This window comes from Nerophis lumbriciformis, linkage group LG04 (genome assembly GCF_033978685.3).
Source record: "Nerophis lumbriciformis linkage group LG04, RoL_Nlum_v2.1, whole genome shotgun sequence".
NCBI lineage: Eukaryota > Metazoa > Chordata > Actinopteri > Syngnathiformes > Syngnathidae > Nerophis > Nerophis lumbriciformis.
The window spans coordinates 46369439-46390000 of record NC_084551.2 but is presented as its reverse complement, the minus strand read 5'-3'; the positions used below and the strand labels follow the sequence as shown (position 1 = coordinate 46390000).

General features: G+C 39.8%; 1 protein-coding gene across 1 annotated transcript in view; it reads right to left on the bottom strand.

The window, feature by feature from the left end:
- thsd7ab (thrombospondin, type I, domain containing 7Ab) overlaps window positions 1-20562 on the bottom strand; it is a 671822-nt gene that overhangs the window by 185685 nt on the left and 465575 nt on the right. Inside the window, exons 13-14 of the mRNA XM_061956418.2 lie at window positions 9025-9219; window positions 8686-8952 (exon numbers count right to left, since the gene is read on the bottom strand). Coding sequence (XP_061812402.2) covers window positions 8686-8952; window positions 9025-9219 — 462 coding nt within the window. The remainder of the gene's footprint in view (window positions 1-8685; window positions 8953-9024; window positions 9220-20562) is intronic.

The window sequence follows — 20562 nt, the reverse complement described above, 5'->3', positions numbered from 1 at the left end:
TATGTTATGTTTTTTTTTTTTTTTTTTTTTTAATAGTATTTTGCCGTGGGCCTTTAAAACATTAGCTGTGAGCTGCAAATGGCCTCCAGGGCACACTTTTGACACCCCTGCTATAGATAATGAAAAATTAAATCTGATAAATCTATGGATAAAAAGCAGAGCCTGGCGACGCATGCGCGTTTATCATAACTCTCTCGCTCTCTCTCTCTGCCCCTCCCTCACGAATGCTGCTGCATGCACAATTTGTTTTGTCTTTAACCCCTTCTTAAACCTGAACGTACATTGAAAATACACGCAACCCTAACACAAAATGCCGGACATTTGAGGCATTTAAGAAACTCCGCCCTAAAAGCTACTCAAAAGAGGACATGTCCGGTGAAAAGAGGACGCATGGTCAGTCTATCGTAGTCCGTTAGCTGCTAGCATGCATTGTGTTGTGCCTCGGTGTGCATTGTTTACACAAAGTGCGTTACGCTACTTAATATGTCCGTGTGGAAACTCGTTCGGTACACCTCCGAACCGAACCGGAACCCCCGTACCGAAACGGTTCAATACAAATACACGTACTGTTACACCCCTAACATACATACATACATACATACATACATACATACATACATACATACATATATACATATATACATATATACATATATACATATATACATATATACATATATACATATATACATACATACATACATACATACATACATACATACATACATACATACATACATACATACATATATATATATATATATATATATATATATATATATATATATATACAAACATACATATATATACATACATATATTGTTTATATATATATACATACATACATACATATATACAAACATACATATACATACATACATACATACATATATATACATACATACATATATATGTATATATATATATATATATATGTATATATATATATATATATATATATATATATATATAAACCCCGTTTCCATATGAGTTGGGAAATTGTGTTAGATGTAAATATAAACAGAATACAATATATATACATATATATATATACACACATACATACATATATATATATATACACACATACATACATATATATATATATACATACATACATACATATATATATATATCAGTGACGTGCAGTCACTAGAGGCAGGTGAGGCGGGGCCTCACCTGCCATCATGGAAAGAAAAAAAATGTAAAAATAAAAAATACAAATTTAATTGTTATATGTATCCAGTGATTATACTATAAAGGTATTTTCCATTTAATTTCACCAGTTTTAGATTATTTTTATTCAAAATCGCTGAATTTTCACATTTGCCGTTCAAATACTGAGAAGAGACGGTGCGGTGAACAGCAGCCAGTTGAGGCACGTCACTCAGTGACGCAACATGGATTGCGCAATGACTCGGCTAACTGCTGGCCTGCTGTGCAGTGAGCCTGTATTGCTATATGAATTATATTATACATTTCCATAGTTTAGTTAGCTGAGGTATATAATGTACAGTGTATTTAGTCAACAACTGTATGTGTGTAAAGTATTTCTTGTGCTGAGCGATCATAAAACGGCTGCAAAAGACGTACTGGCTGAGGCTCGCCTCCTGCACCCCCGCCGTAGAATTGTTATATCAACTAAAGCCCACACTTAAACTTTCCATGTGCAAGATTGAATCTATTTAAAAAAATTATTTCATAAGAAGCCAAAAAGTGCAAAAACAATAATGTTCGTGTTGGAGGAGTTGTGAATGACTGCAGGGACACAATATTAGATACACCTGCAGACTGCAGGTGTACCTAATTCACAACTCCTCCAACACGAACATTATTGTTTTTGCACTTTTTGGCTTCTTATTAAATAACTTTTGTAACCTATTTTCATGGGCTTTCCTCTTTGTGATGTTAAGTTCCTGTTATGCGCTGTTATACAGTATATGCCTTGAGCTCTTATTTTGAGGGCGCTAAGAGCGGAAGTGATGTCACGTTGCGGAGGTTTTTGAAAGAACGTAAATAAAGTGGTCCTCGTGTAAACTGGAGCCTCCGTGTTTGTTATTTTGTAGTTTCATACAGTATAGGCGACATTTATAAACCCTCGGTTACACTTTTTTAAATAGATTCAATCTTGCACGTGGAAAGTTTAAGTGAGGGCTTTAGTTGCGGCGCATGGACTTAATTTCTAAGTAAAGGTAAGACCATAATAACGTTTTTTTTATTAAATGTGCTTTTTTGTGTGCTACAGTTTGTATGTGTAAAGTTAAAGTTAAGTTAAAGTACCAATGATTGTCACACACACACTAGGTGTAATGAAATTTGTCCTCTGCATTTGACCCATCCCCTTGATCACCCCCTGGGAGGTGAGGGGAGCAGTGGGCAGCAGCGACGCCACGCCTGGGAATCATTTTTTGTGATTTAACCCCCAATTCCAACCCTTGATGCTGAGTGCCAAGCAGGGAAGAATGCTGGTATGAGCTTTTAAACATAACCCGTTAACTGCTGCCAATCAAATGGTGAATAAGATACTCTTTAGGGTTCATATGTTTGTAAATCTGACTGTGATGAAGTCAGTGCCTCACCACCCATCAACCTCACCGCACGTCACTGATATATATATATATATATATATATATATACAAACCCCGTTTCCATATGAGTTGGGAAATTGTATTAGATGTAAATATAAACAGAATACAATGATTTGCAAATCCTTTTCAACCCATATTCAGTTGAATATGCTACAAAGACAAGATATTCGATGTTCAAACTCATAAACTTTATTTTTTTTTTGGCAAATAATAATTAACCTAGAATTTCATGGCTGCAACATGTGCCAAATTAGTTGGGAAAGGGCATGTTCACCACTGTGTTACATCACCTTTTCTTTTAACAACACTCAATAAACGATTGGGAACTGAGAAAACTAATTGTTGAAGCTTTGAAAGTGGAATTCTTTCCCATTCTTGTTTTATGTAGAGCTTCAGTCGTTCAACAGTCCGGGGTCTCCGCTGTCGTATTTTACGCTTCATAAAGCGCCACACATTTTCGATGGGAGACAGGTCTGGACTGCAGACGGGCCAGGAAAGTACCCGAACTCTTTTTTTACGAAGCCACGCTGTTGTAACGTGCTGAATGGGGCTTGGCATTGTCTTGCTGAAATAAACAGGGGCGTCCATGAAAAACGGCGCTTAGATGGCAGCATACGTTGTTCCAAAACCTGTATGTACCTTTCAGCATTAATGGTGCCTTCACAGATGTGTAAGTTACCCATGCCTTGGGCACTAATGCACCCCCATACCATCCCAGATGCTGGCTTTTCAACTTTGCGTCGATAACAGTCTGGATGGTTCGCTTCCCCTTTGGTCCGGATGACACAATGTCGAATATTTCCAAAAACAATTTGAAATGTGGACTCGTCAGACCACAGAACACTTTTCCACTTTGCATGAGTCCATCTTAGATGATCTCTGGCCCAGAGAAGCCGGCGGCGTTTCTGGATGTTGTTGATAAATGGCTTTCGCTTTGCATAGTAGAGCTATAACTTGCACTTACAGGGTTTCTGAAGTGTTCCTGAGCCCATGTGGTGATATACTTTAGAGATTGATGTCGGTTTTTGATACAGTGCCGTCTGAGGGATCGAAGGTCACGGTCATTCAATGTTGGTTTCCGACCATGCCGCTTACGTGGAGTGATTTCTCCAGATTCTCTGAACCTTTTGATGATATTATGGACCGTAGATGTTGAAATCCCTAAATTTCTTGCAATTGCACTTTGAGAAACGTTGTTCTTAAACTTTTTGACTATTTGCTCACGCAGTTGTGGACAAAGGGGTGTACCTCGCCCCATCCTTTCTTGTGAAAGACTGAGCATTTTTTGGGAAGCTGTTTTTATACCCAATCATGGCACCCACCTGTTCCCAATTAGCCCGCACACCTGTGGGATGTTCCAAATAAGTGTTTGATGAGCATTCCTCAACTTTATCAGTATTTCTTGCCACCTTTCCCAACTTCTTTGTCACGTCCTGCTGGCATCAAATTCTAAAGTTAATGATTATTTGCAAAAAAAAAAAAAGTTTATCAGTTTGAACATCAAATATGTTGTCTTTGTAGCATATTCAACTGAATATGGGTTGAAAATGATTTGCAAATCATTGTATTCCGTTTATATTTACATCTAACACAATTTCCCAACTCATATGGAAACGGGGTTTGTACATACATATATATATACATACATACACATATACATCCATCCATCCATTTTCTACCGCGTGTCCCTTTTGGGGTCGCGGGGGGTCGCTGTAGCCTATCTCAGCTGCTTTCGGGCGGTAGGCGGGGTACATCCTGGACAAGTCGCCACCTCATCGCAGGACCGGTCAAGAAGGACAATCAACACTAATATGGTGGGTAATACTGGCTGTCATCAGTTTTTTGGAGATCCTTCATTCATTAATTTCCTTCAACATTTATATGTATTTAAAAAAAATAAATGCTGCACGTAAAGCTAATTATTCTCTATAAAACGTGGTTTGTGTAAACATTTGAGTGTCTCTGGAACAGATTATATGGACTTGTTTTATTTTTCTGTTCTCATACATCTGTTTTTAATCAACTAATAACGAATAAATTATTACCAGAAACTGAGGTACTACTGTATCTGCCTGTTGCACGCAAGATAAGACTTTGCGATATGGACACAAAGGATGGCGCGGCGGAAAAAGGCTTCGTAAACTGTGCGTACATTCTGGCGTTCAAAATACTTTGCTTGCATGCGTGTGCGCACCAGCAACGACCTTTCACATTAGTTATACCGCCATTTTCCTTCAAGGAAGGTTGCCAAGGCAACAAGCACCACAATGAAGACTGAAGACTATAAGCAGGTTTAAATTAAGTGGCTCTTTATAAAGATTGAAAGTCACGCTGTTTTATGTAAAGTATTTTTTTTTAAAATCAATTAGACTTAAAAACTGCCATGCGGAGGCAAAAAAAAGCACACTTGAAGTGTGACAAAACAGAAACAGCCTTGATTGTTTTTGCTGTACATTTATGTTATTTTCTGCTCCTGCTTTCTCCCCGCTGAATAATGCCGTGAAAGGAAAACAAAAGTGAGGACAACATGTTGAGTTTTAAAACAAGGATGTGGTCAAATTGAATAAAAGAAAATAACCACAAGCTGCATGGCATAGGGTGACCGTCTTTTGGTCATGGTGGAATGGATGAATGCACGCCGACTTGAGTTGCATTTCAAAGAAATTGTTGTTTGAAACAGAAAAAAACAAAAAAAAACGGGAATAAAATCATACTATATGGATGCTTTTTAAAGGCTAAAAAAACAACCCAAAATGACACATAGTCGTAAAAAAAAGTGCTCAATTTACGGTAAAAAACGGCAGTTGTGGTTGCCAGGAATTCACCAAAAAAAATACAGCCATAATGTAGAGGACATTACGGTATGTTGATGTCGAATCTGTTAATTTTACAGTTGATAACTGATATATTGTTAAAGGCCTACTGAAACCCACTACTACCGACCACGCAGTCTGATAGTTTATATATCAATGATGAAATCTTAACAATGCAACACATGCCAATACGGCCGGGTTAGCTTACTAAAGTGCAATTTTAAATGTCGCGCAAAATGTCCTGCTGAAAAAGTCTCAGTATGTTGACGCCTGCGCGTGACGTCACGGATTGTAGAGGACATTTTGGGACAGCATGGTGGCCAGCTATTAAGTCATCTGTTTTCATCGCAAAATTCCACAGTATTCTGGACATCTGTGTTGGTGAATCTTTTGCAGTTTGTTTAATGAACAATGGAGACAGCAAAGAAGAAAGTTGGAGGTGGGAAGTGGTGTATTGCGGCAGGTGTTGTGCCGTATAACGCACCCCCGCCGTAGAATGCACCCCCTGACTGTTGTGCCGGATAACACAGCCGGTGTTTCTTTGTGTACATTGCGGAAAGATGACAGTCAAGCTTTACCATTGGCCTGTGGAGAACTGGGACAACAGAGACTCTTACCAGGAGGACTTTGAGTTGGATGCGCAGACGCGGTACCGTGAGTACGCATGCAGCTGCGGCTTCCAAACATTTGATCACTTGCCTGTACGTGCGTGCCGCTATGTGCATGTCACGTACAAAACTTTGGGGACTTTGGGGAAATATATGTGCTGTATGAACTTTGGGGAGGTGAACGGTACTTTGGGCTGTGGGATTGAGTGTGTTGTGCAGGTGTTTGAGTTGTATTGGCGGGTTATATGGACAGGAGGGGGGAGGTGTTTGTTATGCAGGATTAATTTGTGGCATATTAAATATAAGCCTGGTTGTGTTGTGGCTAATAGAGTATATATATGTCTTGTGTTTATTTACTGTTTTAGTCATTCCCAGCTGAATATCAGGTCCCACCCGCCTCTCACAGCATATTCCCTATCTGAATCGCTCCCACTGCCCTCTAGTCCTTCACTCTCACTTTCCTCATCCACGAATCTTTCATCCTCGCTCAAATTAATGGGGAAATTGTCGCTTTGTCGGTCCGAATCGCTCTCGCTGCTGGTGGCCATGATTGTAAACAATGTTTGATATTATTTATTTCATATTCTGATGGATTAAAAATGAACACCAATTGAAACCTTTTAAAACTCTGCCAGACTCAATTCCACCTATTCGACTGATGAATATTATCACAACGACAAATAGACTACTATTAACCGCAACATGTAAAAAAAAACTATGTTTTCAGATTGTGCTTGTTCTATTTTTGAACAAAGAAATCAATCTGAAGTTACTTTATTTTTAAGTTATCATGCCATGATTTTACCAGCTGGGGATCGATTTTCCTCCATGTAATTAGTTTGACACCCCTGCTTTAACACAACCCCTAAAACAATTAAAATATGCAGTAAATTTAAATGTAAAATTTGCAAAATCTTTAATTAAGACAATAATAATACTGTACATTTTAGAGTACCGTATTTTTCTATAACTATAAGTCGCAGTTTTTTTTCATAGTTTGGCAGGGGTGCGACTTATTCTCAGGAGCGACTTATGTGTGAAATTATTAACACATTACAGTAAAATATCAAATAATATTATTTAGCTCATTCACGTAAGAGACTAGACGTATAAGATTTCATGGGATTTAGCGATTAGGAGTGACAGATTGTTTGGTAAACTTATAGCATGTTCTATATGTTATATTTATTTGAATGACTCTTACCATAATATGTTACGTTAACATACCAGGCACGTTCTCAGTTGGTTATTTATGCCTCATATAACGTACACTTATTCAGCCTGTTGTTCACTATTCTTTATTTATTTTAAATTGCCTTTCAAATGTCTATTCTTGGTGTTGGGTTTTATAAATAAATTTCCCCAAAAAATGCGACTTATACTCCAGTGCGACTTATATGTGTTTTTTTCCTTCTTTATTATGCATTTTCGGCCGGTGCGACTTATACTCCGAAAAATATGGTATTTGCTTCCTTGTGACATTACAGTATTTGCAAATGCATTGTACAATGTTTCATTATTTTCACAGTAAAGTCATGTGTTTTCTATGTATAGTAAATTGGGTTATCAGCTGTTTCTTGCTTTGCAGGAATCTACTGTATTTACTACTGTGATAAACAATTTTTGATTTTACGCCGTTTTACTGTTGCTATCTAACTGTTTGCTGTAGATTTTAGGGTCATTTTCTACAGTGTAGGGGACTAGCATCATGCTAACTTTACCATAAACAACACAAGTAAATAGAGATGTCCGATAATGGCTTTTTTGCCGATATCCAATATTCCGATATTGTCCAACTCTTAATTACCGATTCCGATATCAACCGATACCGATATATACAGTCGTGGAATTAACACATTATTATGCCTAATTTTGTTGTGATGCCCCGCTGGATGCATTAAACAATGTAACAAGGTTTTCTAAAATAAATCAACTCAAGTTATGGAAAAAAATACCAACATTGCACTGCCATATTTATTATTGAAGTCACAAAGTGCATTCTTTGGGAGCATGAATAGGTTGAGGTGGGCGGGGTTTTTGGTGTATATTGTAGCGTCCCGGAAGAGTTAGGGGTTCTGGGTATTTGTTCTGTTGTGTTTATGTTGTGTTACGGTGTGGATGTTCTCCCGAAATGTGTTTGTCATTCTTGTTTGGTGTGGGTTCACAGTGTGGCGCATATTTGTAACAGTGTTAAAGTTGTTTATGCGGCCACCCTCAGTGTGACCTGTATGGCTCTTGATCAAGAATGCATTGCATTCACTTGTGTGTGTGAAAAGCAGTGGGTATTATGTGACTGGGCTGGCAGGTTTATTGGCGCTCTGTACTTCTCCCTACGTCCGAGGACCACTCCGTACAGCGGCGTTTTAAAAAGTCATATATTTTACTTTTTGAAAACGATACCGATCATTTCCGATATTACATTTTAAAGCATTTATCGGCCGATAATGTCGGCAGCCCGATATTATCGGACATCTCTACAAGTAAACGTTCTTTTCAACATGGCACCTTACAGTGTGGGTGCAGTAACGGAAACTGGAGAAGTGAAATACAATCTTGATTCAATTTGTGTGCACTATAAAGCCGTAAAAGGAATGAGACAAGGCGATCCAGGAGAGATGGATATGGGACTGACAAGACTGAGACATCACAAACCGCTACAATTTGAGTTTTGCTCACCGTGACTGTTGCATCGCGATGTCTCCACCAGCCTGCTGTCCTGGTCGTAGCACACCATGGCCTGGTAGCGGTAGCCCTGTCCACACTCCTTGATGTCCCCTTGGACCTTCAGACCCAACGTGCCCTCGGCTCCGCCCGCCTCAGGCAGGATGCAATCGGACCAGTTGCCCACCGGCTGGGCGTTGTACTTGTCGCAGGGGCAGTACTGGGTCTCGCTCAAGGGGTACATCTGCGTGTTCTTGCACTTGTCTTTCTTCTTGCTCCTCCCTGAAGGGCGGTGGCTGCAGCTGAGCGTCACGCAGAACTACCCAAAAAAAATATTCATGAGCGTTTCCTCACCGATTAGTGTCCTCTTCCTGGTGCGCACCCCCACGCAGTCGGCCGAACAGGACGAGAACTTGGACCAGTTGGTGAGCTGGCAGTCGTCCTGGCAGGGCAGCTGACAGCGCTGAGTGATGGCCGGCATGGTCCTGGCCGACTTCAGACACTCGCTGACGTCCACCTGTGTGCCGTCCAGCTGCCGACAGGACACAGCTGGAGGGGCGAGAGGGTATTGCGTTGAATTGTTGCCACGGGTGGGACTTTAAAGGTTTTGAGTTTAAATCATTCTCGCCAATGAACCAAACTAACTGTGCAATACTTATTCATAACATGGTCACTACTGCCTAGTTTCTCTTGTTATATTCTTATTTTACTGTTATATTTTTATTCTCATTGTTGCTTTTTATTTTTATTCTTATTGTAATATTGTTCTATTTTGTTTCCACTCATACCCCCATTATTTACTTTTTACATTCGATTTCAATTCTGTACACTGCAGCTGGAATTTTAATTTTCCTGAGGGAACTCTCCTGAAGGAATCAAAAAAGTACTATCTATCTATCTATTAGGGGTGTGGGGAAAAAAATTGATTCGAATTCGAATCGCGATTCTCATGTTCAGAATCGATTCTCATTTTTAAAAAAATCGATTTTTTTATTTTTATTTATTTATTTATTTTTCCATTTTTTGTTTTTTTAATTTTTTTTAAATTAATCAACCCATCAAAACAATACACAGCAATACCATAACAATGCAATCCAATTCCAAAACCAAACCCGACCCAGCAACACTCAGAACGGCAATAAACCGAGCGATTGAGAGGAGACACAAACACGACACAGAACAAACCAAAAGTAGTGAAACAAAAATGAATATTATCAACAACAGTATCAATATTAGTTACAATTTCAACATAGCAGTGATTAAAAATCCCTCATAGACATAAAAAAAAAAAAAAAAGAACAATAGTGTCACAGTGGCTTACACTTGCATCGCATCTCATAAGCTTGACAACACACTGTGTCCAATATTTTCACAAAGATAAAATAAGTCATATTTTTTGGTTAATTTAATAGTTAAAACAAATTTACATTATTGCAATCAGTTGATAAAACATTGTCCTTTACAATTATAAAAGCTTTTTACAAAAATCTACTACTCTGCTTGCATGTCAGCAGACTGGGGTAGATCCTGCTGAAATCCTATGTATTGAATGAATAGAGAATCCTTTTGAATCGGGAAAAAAATCGTTTTTGAATCGAGAATCGCGTTGAATCAAAAAAAATAAATAAATCGATTTAGAATCGAATCGTGACCCCAAGAATCGATTTTGAATCGAATCGTGGGACACCCAAAGATTCGCAGCCCTACTATCTATCTATCTATCTAACCGTGTATGTGCATATGTACAGTAGGGAACGGATTCACATGGCCCCATTCCCGGGTGGATCTCGCATGAGAGGAAAAGCGGGGAATTAATCATTTTGCAATGCAGTCGGCTGAAAATTACGGAAAGCGCCACTGACGCCACAAAACAGGGCTGGGCGATATATCGAGTTCGTAAGACGTATCGATATATTCTTAAACAAGATATGAATTAAGAAAATATCGTAATATCGATACAATTTATTTCACGTTAAAATATTCTCGTGTTCCTGCTCCCCAATCCCTCTCATGGGCTACTAAACTCCTCCCCTTCCTCCTTCCAAGACGTGCTTGCTTAAAAAGTGCTTGTCTGCAAATGTATTTTTTATCTGAGTTTGATACATTTTGTATTATTTGCACAGCTATGTTATTTACTTTACGTAGAAAGAATAGTTTTCTATTGTATTTATATTATGTAATTATGTGCTACTTAAACAGTTTATTTTCTGTGCTGTTAATACCCATCTTGACTAACCGGGTTAATAAAAGTGCCACTGACTGTTTACAGTACAGTTGTCATACAGTTCAATTTCAGTGAATCTTGCTCAAAAATGAATATATGTATACGTTCACCGGAAAATATATCGAGATATATATCGAGTTTAAGTAAAAATATATCGAGATATACTTTTTCGTCCATATCGCCCAGCCCTACCGCAAAACACAATTCAAGATATTCAACACTCTACTTAGGTCTGGCGGCTAAAGAGGTAGTGCACTCCCCCAATTCGTCACGTTTCATGTGTCAGGTAAACGGCGACGAATGGGGCCTTATGAATACTGTAAGAAAGGTACGAAGGTAGGAACAGATGGTTTTGCATAATAGGACCCTTTTAAATCAAACATGTACCGTAGATCATAAGCAATAACGTTTGACTCGTCGACGAGTGGAAGAAAATATTGGCTGACTAAATTTTGCGATTTTTAGATTTTATACATACAAATGTATAAAACTGCAAACATAACGAGTAATGGAAGACATGTTACTTTTAGACTGTCAATCAACATGTTCTTGTCTCAAAGTGCCACTCATTGGAAAAATATGCAATAATTTACTTTAAGATTATTTGGCTTTATGCAGACAGACTCAGAGCTTTTGTCTACATCAGGGGTGGGCAATTAATTTTTACCGGGGCCCGCATAAGCAACCCGAGCACTGGTGGAGGGCCACATCGACAAAATTTCAATTAAATTTTGCTCAATATTATTTTTGATATACCGTAAGATTAATAATAATAATAATATTAATAATTAATAATAATAATAATTTAATTTAACCTAACTTAACTTTATACAAAAGCAGATTGCTTTTGATGGTTTTATTTTTAACACTATCTTACACAACACTTCCTGATGTATAATACAATGCAAAAATGTCCATTTCTGCACAGGGTTAATTTCTGTCACTTTATCCTGCATTATCCAACATTTTTCTCCGTCAGATTTGGACAACAATCTGTTGTTAAAAATCGTTTTTAATCATATTTATTTTTACATTGTTTTTTATATTGGTTTTATATGTAATTATTTTTTGTTTTTATTAAGTCATTGGTGGAGCTATGGATAATATTTGAATATTGTTTTTAATATTGTTGTGCAGCACTTTGGAAACATTTTGTTGTTTAAATGTGCTATATAAATAAAGTGGATTGGATTGGATTGTCACACCTGCCAGCTTGTCCCATTTCAGTCCTAACATGTCCAAACACGCATTTACCTATGTGAACAAGTCATTACCTGTGGTTGTCTCTTTAAACACAGCAACATGTGTACCACAAATTAAGCACATGGCTTTACCTTTAATTTCTGTAAAGAAATACTTGGCAGTCCATGTCTTGTTGGAAACACGCCATTCGTCATCAACTTTTCTCTTTTTAGCGTCTCATCACTTGTCGCTGTGCACCTTCACTCACAGGTTACACCCGGACATACGTCCATAAATAACACTTTTCAAAATAAAAGCAGCACAGTTGTATTGCACGCACGACATAGATGTTTTTTAAACTTTATTTTGTAAATTGCGATTGCCGCTGTTCACATTCACTCACAATCACACGCGCATACGTCCACACGGAAGTAATACAAATAACGTTTTTCAAAACAAAAGCAGCACCGTTGTATTGCACATTTAAAATGTATTTTGTAATTTATGATTGGCCTCACGCGGGCCGGACAGGGACGCACAAAGGACCGGATGTGGCCCGCGGGCCGCAGATTGCCCAGGTCTGGTCTACATCATACTCTTAAACTGAAGAAATAACAAATACAAACTATATATACAGTGATTATAATGTAATGTAAACACAATATATAATACTAATACAGTAACCATTTAAAGCAGGCCTGGGCAATTATTTTCACTCAGGGGGCCAAATTTAGAGAAAAAAATGTGTCTGGGGGCCGGTATATATATTTTTAGGAACACTAATACAAAACCTCACAATAATGTCTGATCGAATGCTAAAAACGTTATGTCAGACCGCCTTAAAAAACAGAATGGAATTGTACATGTTTTTACTGAATGAGACACCCAGAATGTACACTAAAATAAAGAATGTGGGATTTACAATATTAATAATGAACGATAAAACACTGAATATTGACAACATATTTAACATCACACCCCCTCTCTATCGACACATTTTACAATCAACAAAAATGCAACAAACACAGCGAAATATGAAAGCAAAACTAAAAAAAAAAAAAAAACTACAATCTGATATATCTGATAATATCCCTAAGCTTTACAACTTTGTTGTAAAAATCTCCTTCCGCGTCTGTCCCTGACACCCACATTTCAGGCTGGCCGCTCTGAAACACTCTGTGGAAACGCTCCCCACCCACACTGCTTGGTGCCTCGTCTGAGCTGCTGTGACTTAGATTACCATAGTAACAAGTATATTATGAACAAATACAGATTCCAACCATTGAAATGCTTTGTATAGTTCAAGACTTACGGTAATTTGAAAACATCACTGCACATCATAATGGCAGCTACAGTTTCCATCTTAAAGATCTAAAAAAATTATTTGGGAATGTCCGGCGGGCCAGATTGAAAAACTTAACGGGCCGCATGTGGCCCCCGGGCCTTAATTTGCCCAGGTCTGATTTAAAGGTATGTACACTTTTATTCCTCATTACTGTAGAATTGTTTACCATTGTACTGTAATTGGAAAGTAAATAACTTTGTAATCCTAAGACAGGGGTCAGCAACCCAAAATGTTGTAAATGTTATACTGAAGGCAACACATGACGTAAGTGGCTATAATAGCCTACTATCAAAATGACTACCGTATTTCCTTGAATTGCCGCCGGGTATATAGTATGCGCCTGCCTAGAATTACCGCCGGGTCAAACTCGTTTCGCAAAATATTATTTTTATTAGCGCATGTCTAGAATTTCCGCCGGGTTAAACTCGTTTCGCAAAATAATTAGCATATGCCTAGAATTTCCGCCGGGTCAAACTCGTCACGTCACGAGTGACACTTCACCTGTCATCATTTTCAAAATGGAGGAGGCTGATTTCAATCATTTGAAATCACATAAAGGGAAGAAGATTAAGAGCTATTCAGTAGGATTTAAAGTCCAAGCTATTGAATATGCTAAAAAGAACAGTAAGCAGCTATGTTTTATTAATATACCGTTGCTGCGTGTGTCAAATATGAGTCATTAAATGACTCCCGCCTCCTGGTGGTAGAGGGCGCTAGTGATCCTTCTTGCGACTACTTGGCTGCAGAAGAAGTGACAACAAGCAGCAACAGTTAGCAGCGATCGTTTATTTTGTCCTCTCGCTTGCACTTTTAACATGGAGGATTACATATCTAAAATAAAACAGTTTTCTAAACTGGACTTTCAATCGAAGCAGGAGGTAATAATTAAAGGAAGATCTCCATCGAGACAGAGACTTTTAAAACTGAAGAAAGATAAGGAAGACTTCTATAAACAAGTTATCGATGCTTTTGTTCAGAAGGAGCTGCGCATGGACTTCATTTATAAGTAAAGGTAAGACCATAACGGTTTTTTTTAATTTAATGTGCTTTTCATGATGGTATCCTTACATCACACTCAAATTTATAAGCGCAGGCCTAAATTTGCCGCATGCCTTTGGTAAGCGCCGGAGTGAGAAGAGGTTTTAAAATAAATAGCGCATGCTTACATTTACCGCAGGCCTTTGGTAAGCGCTGGAGTGAGAAGAGGTTTTAAATTAATTACCGCCCCGGCGGCAATTCAAGGAAATACGGTATGTGTCGCAGGCTGAAGCAAATCTTCGTTGACAGAAATGTTGAAATGTAATATTTATTCAACACAATTTTAAAACATTAGAAATCATTAGTAAATCAGAGGCTACTCAGAAGGTGAGATAACTCCTGGACATTACTGGCTTTTAATGGCCAAAGGTATAGATGTGTGTGTCCAAGTTAAAGGAAACGACAGTCTTCTTTTAATAGATTTACTACAATCTTTGGCAAGCTAGATAATGATTGCTGTGGTCTGGAACAAGATGGTAAATGGTAATGGTAAATGGTAAATGGGTTGTACTTGTATAGCGCTTCTCTACCTTTCTAAGGAACTCAAAGCGCTTTGACACTATTTCCACATTCACCCATTCACACACACACATTCACACACTGATGGCACACAAACAACTATCTGAAATGCAGCCGATATTACATACAGATAATGTGTCATGAGACATGCAAATATAAATTATATACAAAGAGGATACAAGTAAAGGATATTAAATTAGTTCAAATATACCTACAAATGAGGCATAATGATGCAATATGTACATACAGCTAGCCCAAATAGCATGTTAGCATTGATTAGCTTGCAGTCATGCACTGACCAAATATGCCTGATTAGCACTCCAACAAGTCAATAACATTAACAAAGCGCACATTTGTGTGTATTCACGCACAGCATAAAACTTTTGGTGGACAAAATGAGACAAAGAATGATTGGAAGATTTTACTTGTCAACAAACTGTTGCGTCACAGTCCACACTATGGTGAGTTCAAGAACCGCCAAAGTTAGTAGGACAAAATGGTGTTCACCAAATACTCTCATCAGTGACGCATACACACAAACAAATTAAACAGTGGGCTTTCTAACAATTGCTAATGTTTGTGTCATGTTGGTCCCCAAACAGAAAACAAGAAAATAATTTTCCCCCCATCTTTTTCCATTTTCAATCCTTTTTTAAAAATGCTCCAGGGAGCCACAAGGGCAGCACTAAAGAGCCGCATGCAGCTCGCTGACCCCCGTCCTAAGCAAATAAACAAACATTTCTGCAAGCAAAACTTTAATTTAAATAAATATTTAACATCTTAAAGCATACTTGCCAACCCTTCCGGATCTTCCGAGAGACTCCCGAAATTCAGCGCTTCTCCCGAAAACCTCCCAGGACAAATTTTCTCCCGAAAATCTCCCGAAATTCAGGCGGAGCTGGAGGCCACGCCTCCTCCAGCTCCATGCGGACCTGAGTCCGCTTTCCCACAATATAAACAGCGTGCCTGCCCAATCACGTTATAACTGTAGAATGATCGAGGGCGAGCTCTTGCTTTCTTATGTGGGTTTATTGTTAGGCAGTTTCATTAACGTCCTCCCAGCGCGGTAACAACACACAACAACAGCAGTCACGTTTTCGTCTACCGTAAAGCAGTTCGTCTGCCGTAAACAGCAATGTTGTGACACTCTTAAACAGGACAATACTGCCATCTACTGTACATGCATATGTGACAATAACATCTAGGGCTTTTAGAGAGTGCAGGCACAACTGCGCACACAAGGAGACGAAGCAGAAGAACGAGGAAGATACAGCCGTGGCGACGCCGACAACGAGTAAGATGAAGAAATACGCTTGTAAGTTCCAAGCCGCAGCTGCGATTGGACCTGGATAGCCTCCGGGAAAAATTAGTGGACTACCAAGTGCTTGGCAGTGAAGATCTTCCTCAGGAAGCAAAGTTTGACCGGTTTTGGGCCATGCTAGGGAGAGATGGAAGATTCCAGACTCTAGTGCATTTGATGAAAGCACTTTTGTGCGTGCCACACAGCAATGCATCATCAGAGAGGGTGTTCAGCATGGTTAGAAAAATAGTGACAGAGAATAGTACAAGGATGGACAATTCAACCCTTAACTCAACAATGAGTAGATGAGTGTTATGTGTGTGTATATGTGTAAATAAATGAACACTGAAATTCAAGTATTTCTCTTATTTATATATATATATATATATATATATTAGAGATGCGCAGATAGGCAATTATTTCATCCGCAACCGCATCAGAAAGTCGTCATCCATCCGCAATCCACCCGATCTAACATTTGATCAGAACTGCATCCGCCCGCCATCCGCCCTCACCCGCCCGTTGTTATATATCTAATATAGACGATGCAAGGCATTAGTGAGGTTATAAAGCTTTTGCCTGTTAAAGAAAGGAGACTGATCCAACGCAGCACAGACATTCGCGTGCCACGCTGTCACGACCCAGACGCACACCAGTGCGCAATCATATGGGAGCCGCGCTGAGCGCACCTCCAAGCGCGTCTCACTGCCGGCGACGGCCGGGTATATGGGCCCGACGCTCCAGCGCCATCCATTTTCAGGGCTAGTTGATTCGGCAGGTGGGTTGTTACACACTCCTTAGCGGGTTCCAACTTCCATGGCCACCGTCCTAGGTGCTGTCTATAACAACCAGGGTGAGCCCCACCCCTTTCGTGAGCGCACTGCGCGCGGAGTGACCCCTGTTACGCGCCCCCGGCAACAGGGGTGGCGGGCAGGTAAGCTGCGCGGGCGGAGCGCGCGGAGTGACCCCTGTTACGAGCCCCCGGCCACGGGGGTGGCGGGCAGGTAAGCTGCTTACCTGCTGCGCGTGACGCCGGCCGCGGCGAAGGCGGACGAGGCGGGGTGTCGGTGCGGTGGGCGCGGTGGTGACCCTGGACGTGCGTCGGGCCCTTCTCGCGGATCGCCTCAGCTACGGCTCCCGGTGGGGCCCTCTCGGGGGAAGGGGCCTCGGTCCCGGACCCCGGCGAGGCGTCGGGGGCCTTCTCCGCTCCGTAAAAGTGTCCATCTCTTTTTTTTTTTTTCTTCTGTTGTGGCATATGCAGCAGGTGCCTGCTCGTTTTTCGTATGTGGGTAACAACATTTAACTATGTATATATATTTCCGAATTGGTTTAACTGCCACCCGCCTGAATCTATTTAAAATCTAATTTTTTTTTATTTCAATCGCCCGACCCGACCCGACCCGCTGATAAAATCTAATTTTTTTAAATTTCATCCGCCCGATACGCGGATAATCCGCGGACTCCGCGGTTGTGCCCGCAAACCGCGCATCTCTAATATATATATATATATATATATACATACATACATATATATATATATATTGTATATATATACTGTATATATAATAAAATAAATATATATTTATAGCTAGAATTCACTGAAAGTCAAGTATTTCTTATATATATATATATATATATATATATATATATATATATATATATATATATATATAAGAATTCTAGCTGTAAATACACTCCTCCCCTCTTAACCACGCCCCCGCCACCCCCCACCTCCCAAAATCGGAGGTCTCAAGGTTGGCAAGTATATCTTAAAGTTCTTTTTTTTGTTTTGTTCCCAGTTGAAAAACGAGGTCGGACATCGTCTTTTTGTTTGATGCCATCACATGATCACGCTAGTTTGACCGCGTTGATGAGCTCATATCGCTCATCTATTCTGAAGCTGAAATATTCCCACAATGGGACACTTGGCTTTGGACAGTTTTGTTTTTTCCCTACTCAATTTTTTGTCACTTTGCGGTGAGTCGCGAGAAGCGAGACTCTCTGTGCTTCCTGGTGCTGAGAGCGATGAACAGAGTGAGACCTCTTTCTCCCTTTTTGAAGCGAGAGACGAACAAACCCAAGGCTCGACAGTTCTGATTGGCGAACATGTCTGTCACTCAAATGGCGGTGACAGCGGTATTTATCGCACTAATTAAAACCTTGATGTCTATTAATCGCTCAGCCCTAATACCTAGTCGCAGTCCATCTTTTTTTGCCTTCTATATCAAAAAAATAATCTACCGTATTTTTCGGACTATAAGTCGCAGTTTTTTTCATAGTTTGGCCGGGCTCCAGTGCGATTTATATATGTTTTTTTCCTTCTTTATTATGCATTTTCGGCAGGTGCGACTTATACTCCGGTGCGACTTATACTCCGAAAAATACGGTATTTATTATTATTCCGCCGCAAAATGTTTGGCACGCTCCACAGCGTTCATCCGATCGGAATGTTGAAGTATCAAAACGTTCGGCTCAACTGTGAATCATGAAAGTTAAAGTTATAGTTAAAGTACCAATGATTGTCACACACACTAGGTGTGGTGAAATCTGTCCTCTGCATTTGACCCATCCCCTTATTCACTCCGTGGGAGGTGAGGGGAGCAGTGGGCAGCAGCGGTGCCGCGCCCGGGAATCATTTTTGGTGATTTAACCCCCAATTCCAACCCTTGATGCTGAGTGCCAAGCAGGGAGGTAGTGGGTCCCATTTTTATAGTCTTTGGTATGACTCGGCCGGGGTTTGAACTCACAACCTACCGATCTCAGGGCGGACACTCTAACCACCCGCATGCAGACATGACGCCATGACGTCACACCTGCTGCAATGTTTACGGAAATAATCATGGCTCTAATTCGAGTCTGTCTCAATCCTGTTGCATTTGTGTCTATTTTCAGGGATTCTGTGCAATCATTTTCTGAACAGAATTATTATGTGTAGAACAGGGGTGTCCAAACTACCAAGTATGGCCCGCTGGCGTCTTCGATTTGTCAAGTCCAATAAGCAATTTATACAAAATTCAGCGGTCTGATAACTACCATTTTATCGCCATCTAGTGGCCAACAAAAGTAATTCAAATCAGTGGCTATGAATCGAACATAAATGAAAATACATGCACAGGATTTACTTATATGACTCAATCCAAACAACAATCCCTAGTCATGGTGCAGGGGAAAAAAAATCAACCAGCACAAAAATTCAACAAACATGGTCACATATTACACAACCTGCTCATTCAACTTTGTGGATATTATAAACAATGTTCAATCGGCATAAAAAAAATCAAACCTTCACCCATTTAAATCCATTACAGTTTAAGTTAAAGTACCACTAGGTGTGGTGAAATTACCCTCTGCATTTGACCCATCCCCTTGATCACCCCCTGAGAGGTGAGGGGAGCAGTGGGCAGCAGCGGTGCCACGACCGGGAATCAATTTTCCAACCCTTGATGCTGAGTGCCAAGCAGGGAGGTAATGGGTCCCATGTTTATAGTCTTTGGTATGATTCGGCCGGGGTTTGAACTCACAACCTACCGATCTCAGGGCGGACCCTCTAACCACTAGGCCACTGAGTAGGTCAACTACGTCAACATTTTTCCACCGATTACAAAAAAAATCCAACACCAACCCATTTATAGTGTCCAGGACAATTGTGCTATCATCAACATTTTCAAAGATTCCCGGTTTTCCCGAAATTTCCAGGAAATTCCCATTTAAATGAATGGATGTACTCATAGTTCTACAATGCCCTAAATTCTCAAAATGTTGAGCCATTTTTAAACCCGATTCTAACCATTCAACCATACGCCCACACTATTCTTCTGACATATCGAATGCAGAACATGTTTTCTCTTTCCCAAAATTCCCTGTTTTCCTGGAATTCTCTCCCGATTGACAATGAATGGGCATTATACAATCTACTGTGGGGCAGTATAGCTCGGTTGGTAGAGTGGCCGTGCCAGCAACTTGAGGGTTCCAGGTTCGATCCCCGCTTCCGCCATCCTAGTCACTGCCGTTGTGTCCTTGGGCAAGACACTTTACCCACCTGTTCCCAGTGCCACCCACAGTGGTTTAAATGTAACTTAAATATTGGGTTTCACTATGTAAAAAAAAAAGCGCTTTGAGTCATTAGAGAAAAGCGCTATATAAATATAATTCACTTCACTACTGCATATCCAACATTTAGCATCCATAAAACGTGGACGCATGTGAAAAAGTGCAATACATTTATCTGTACAGTAATCTATTTATTTATTTATTTATATAAAATTATATATATTTATTTATTTT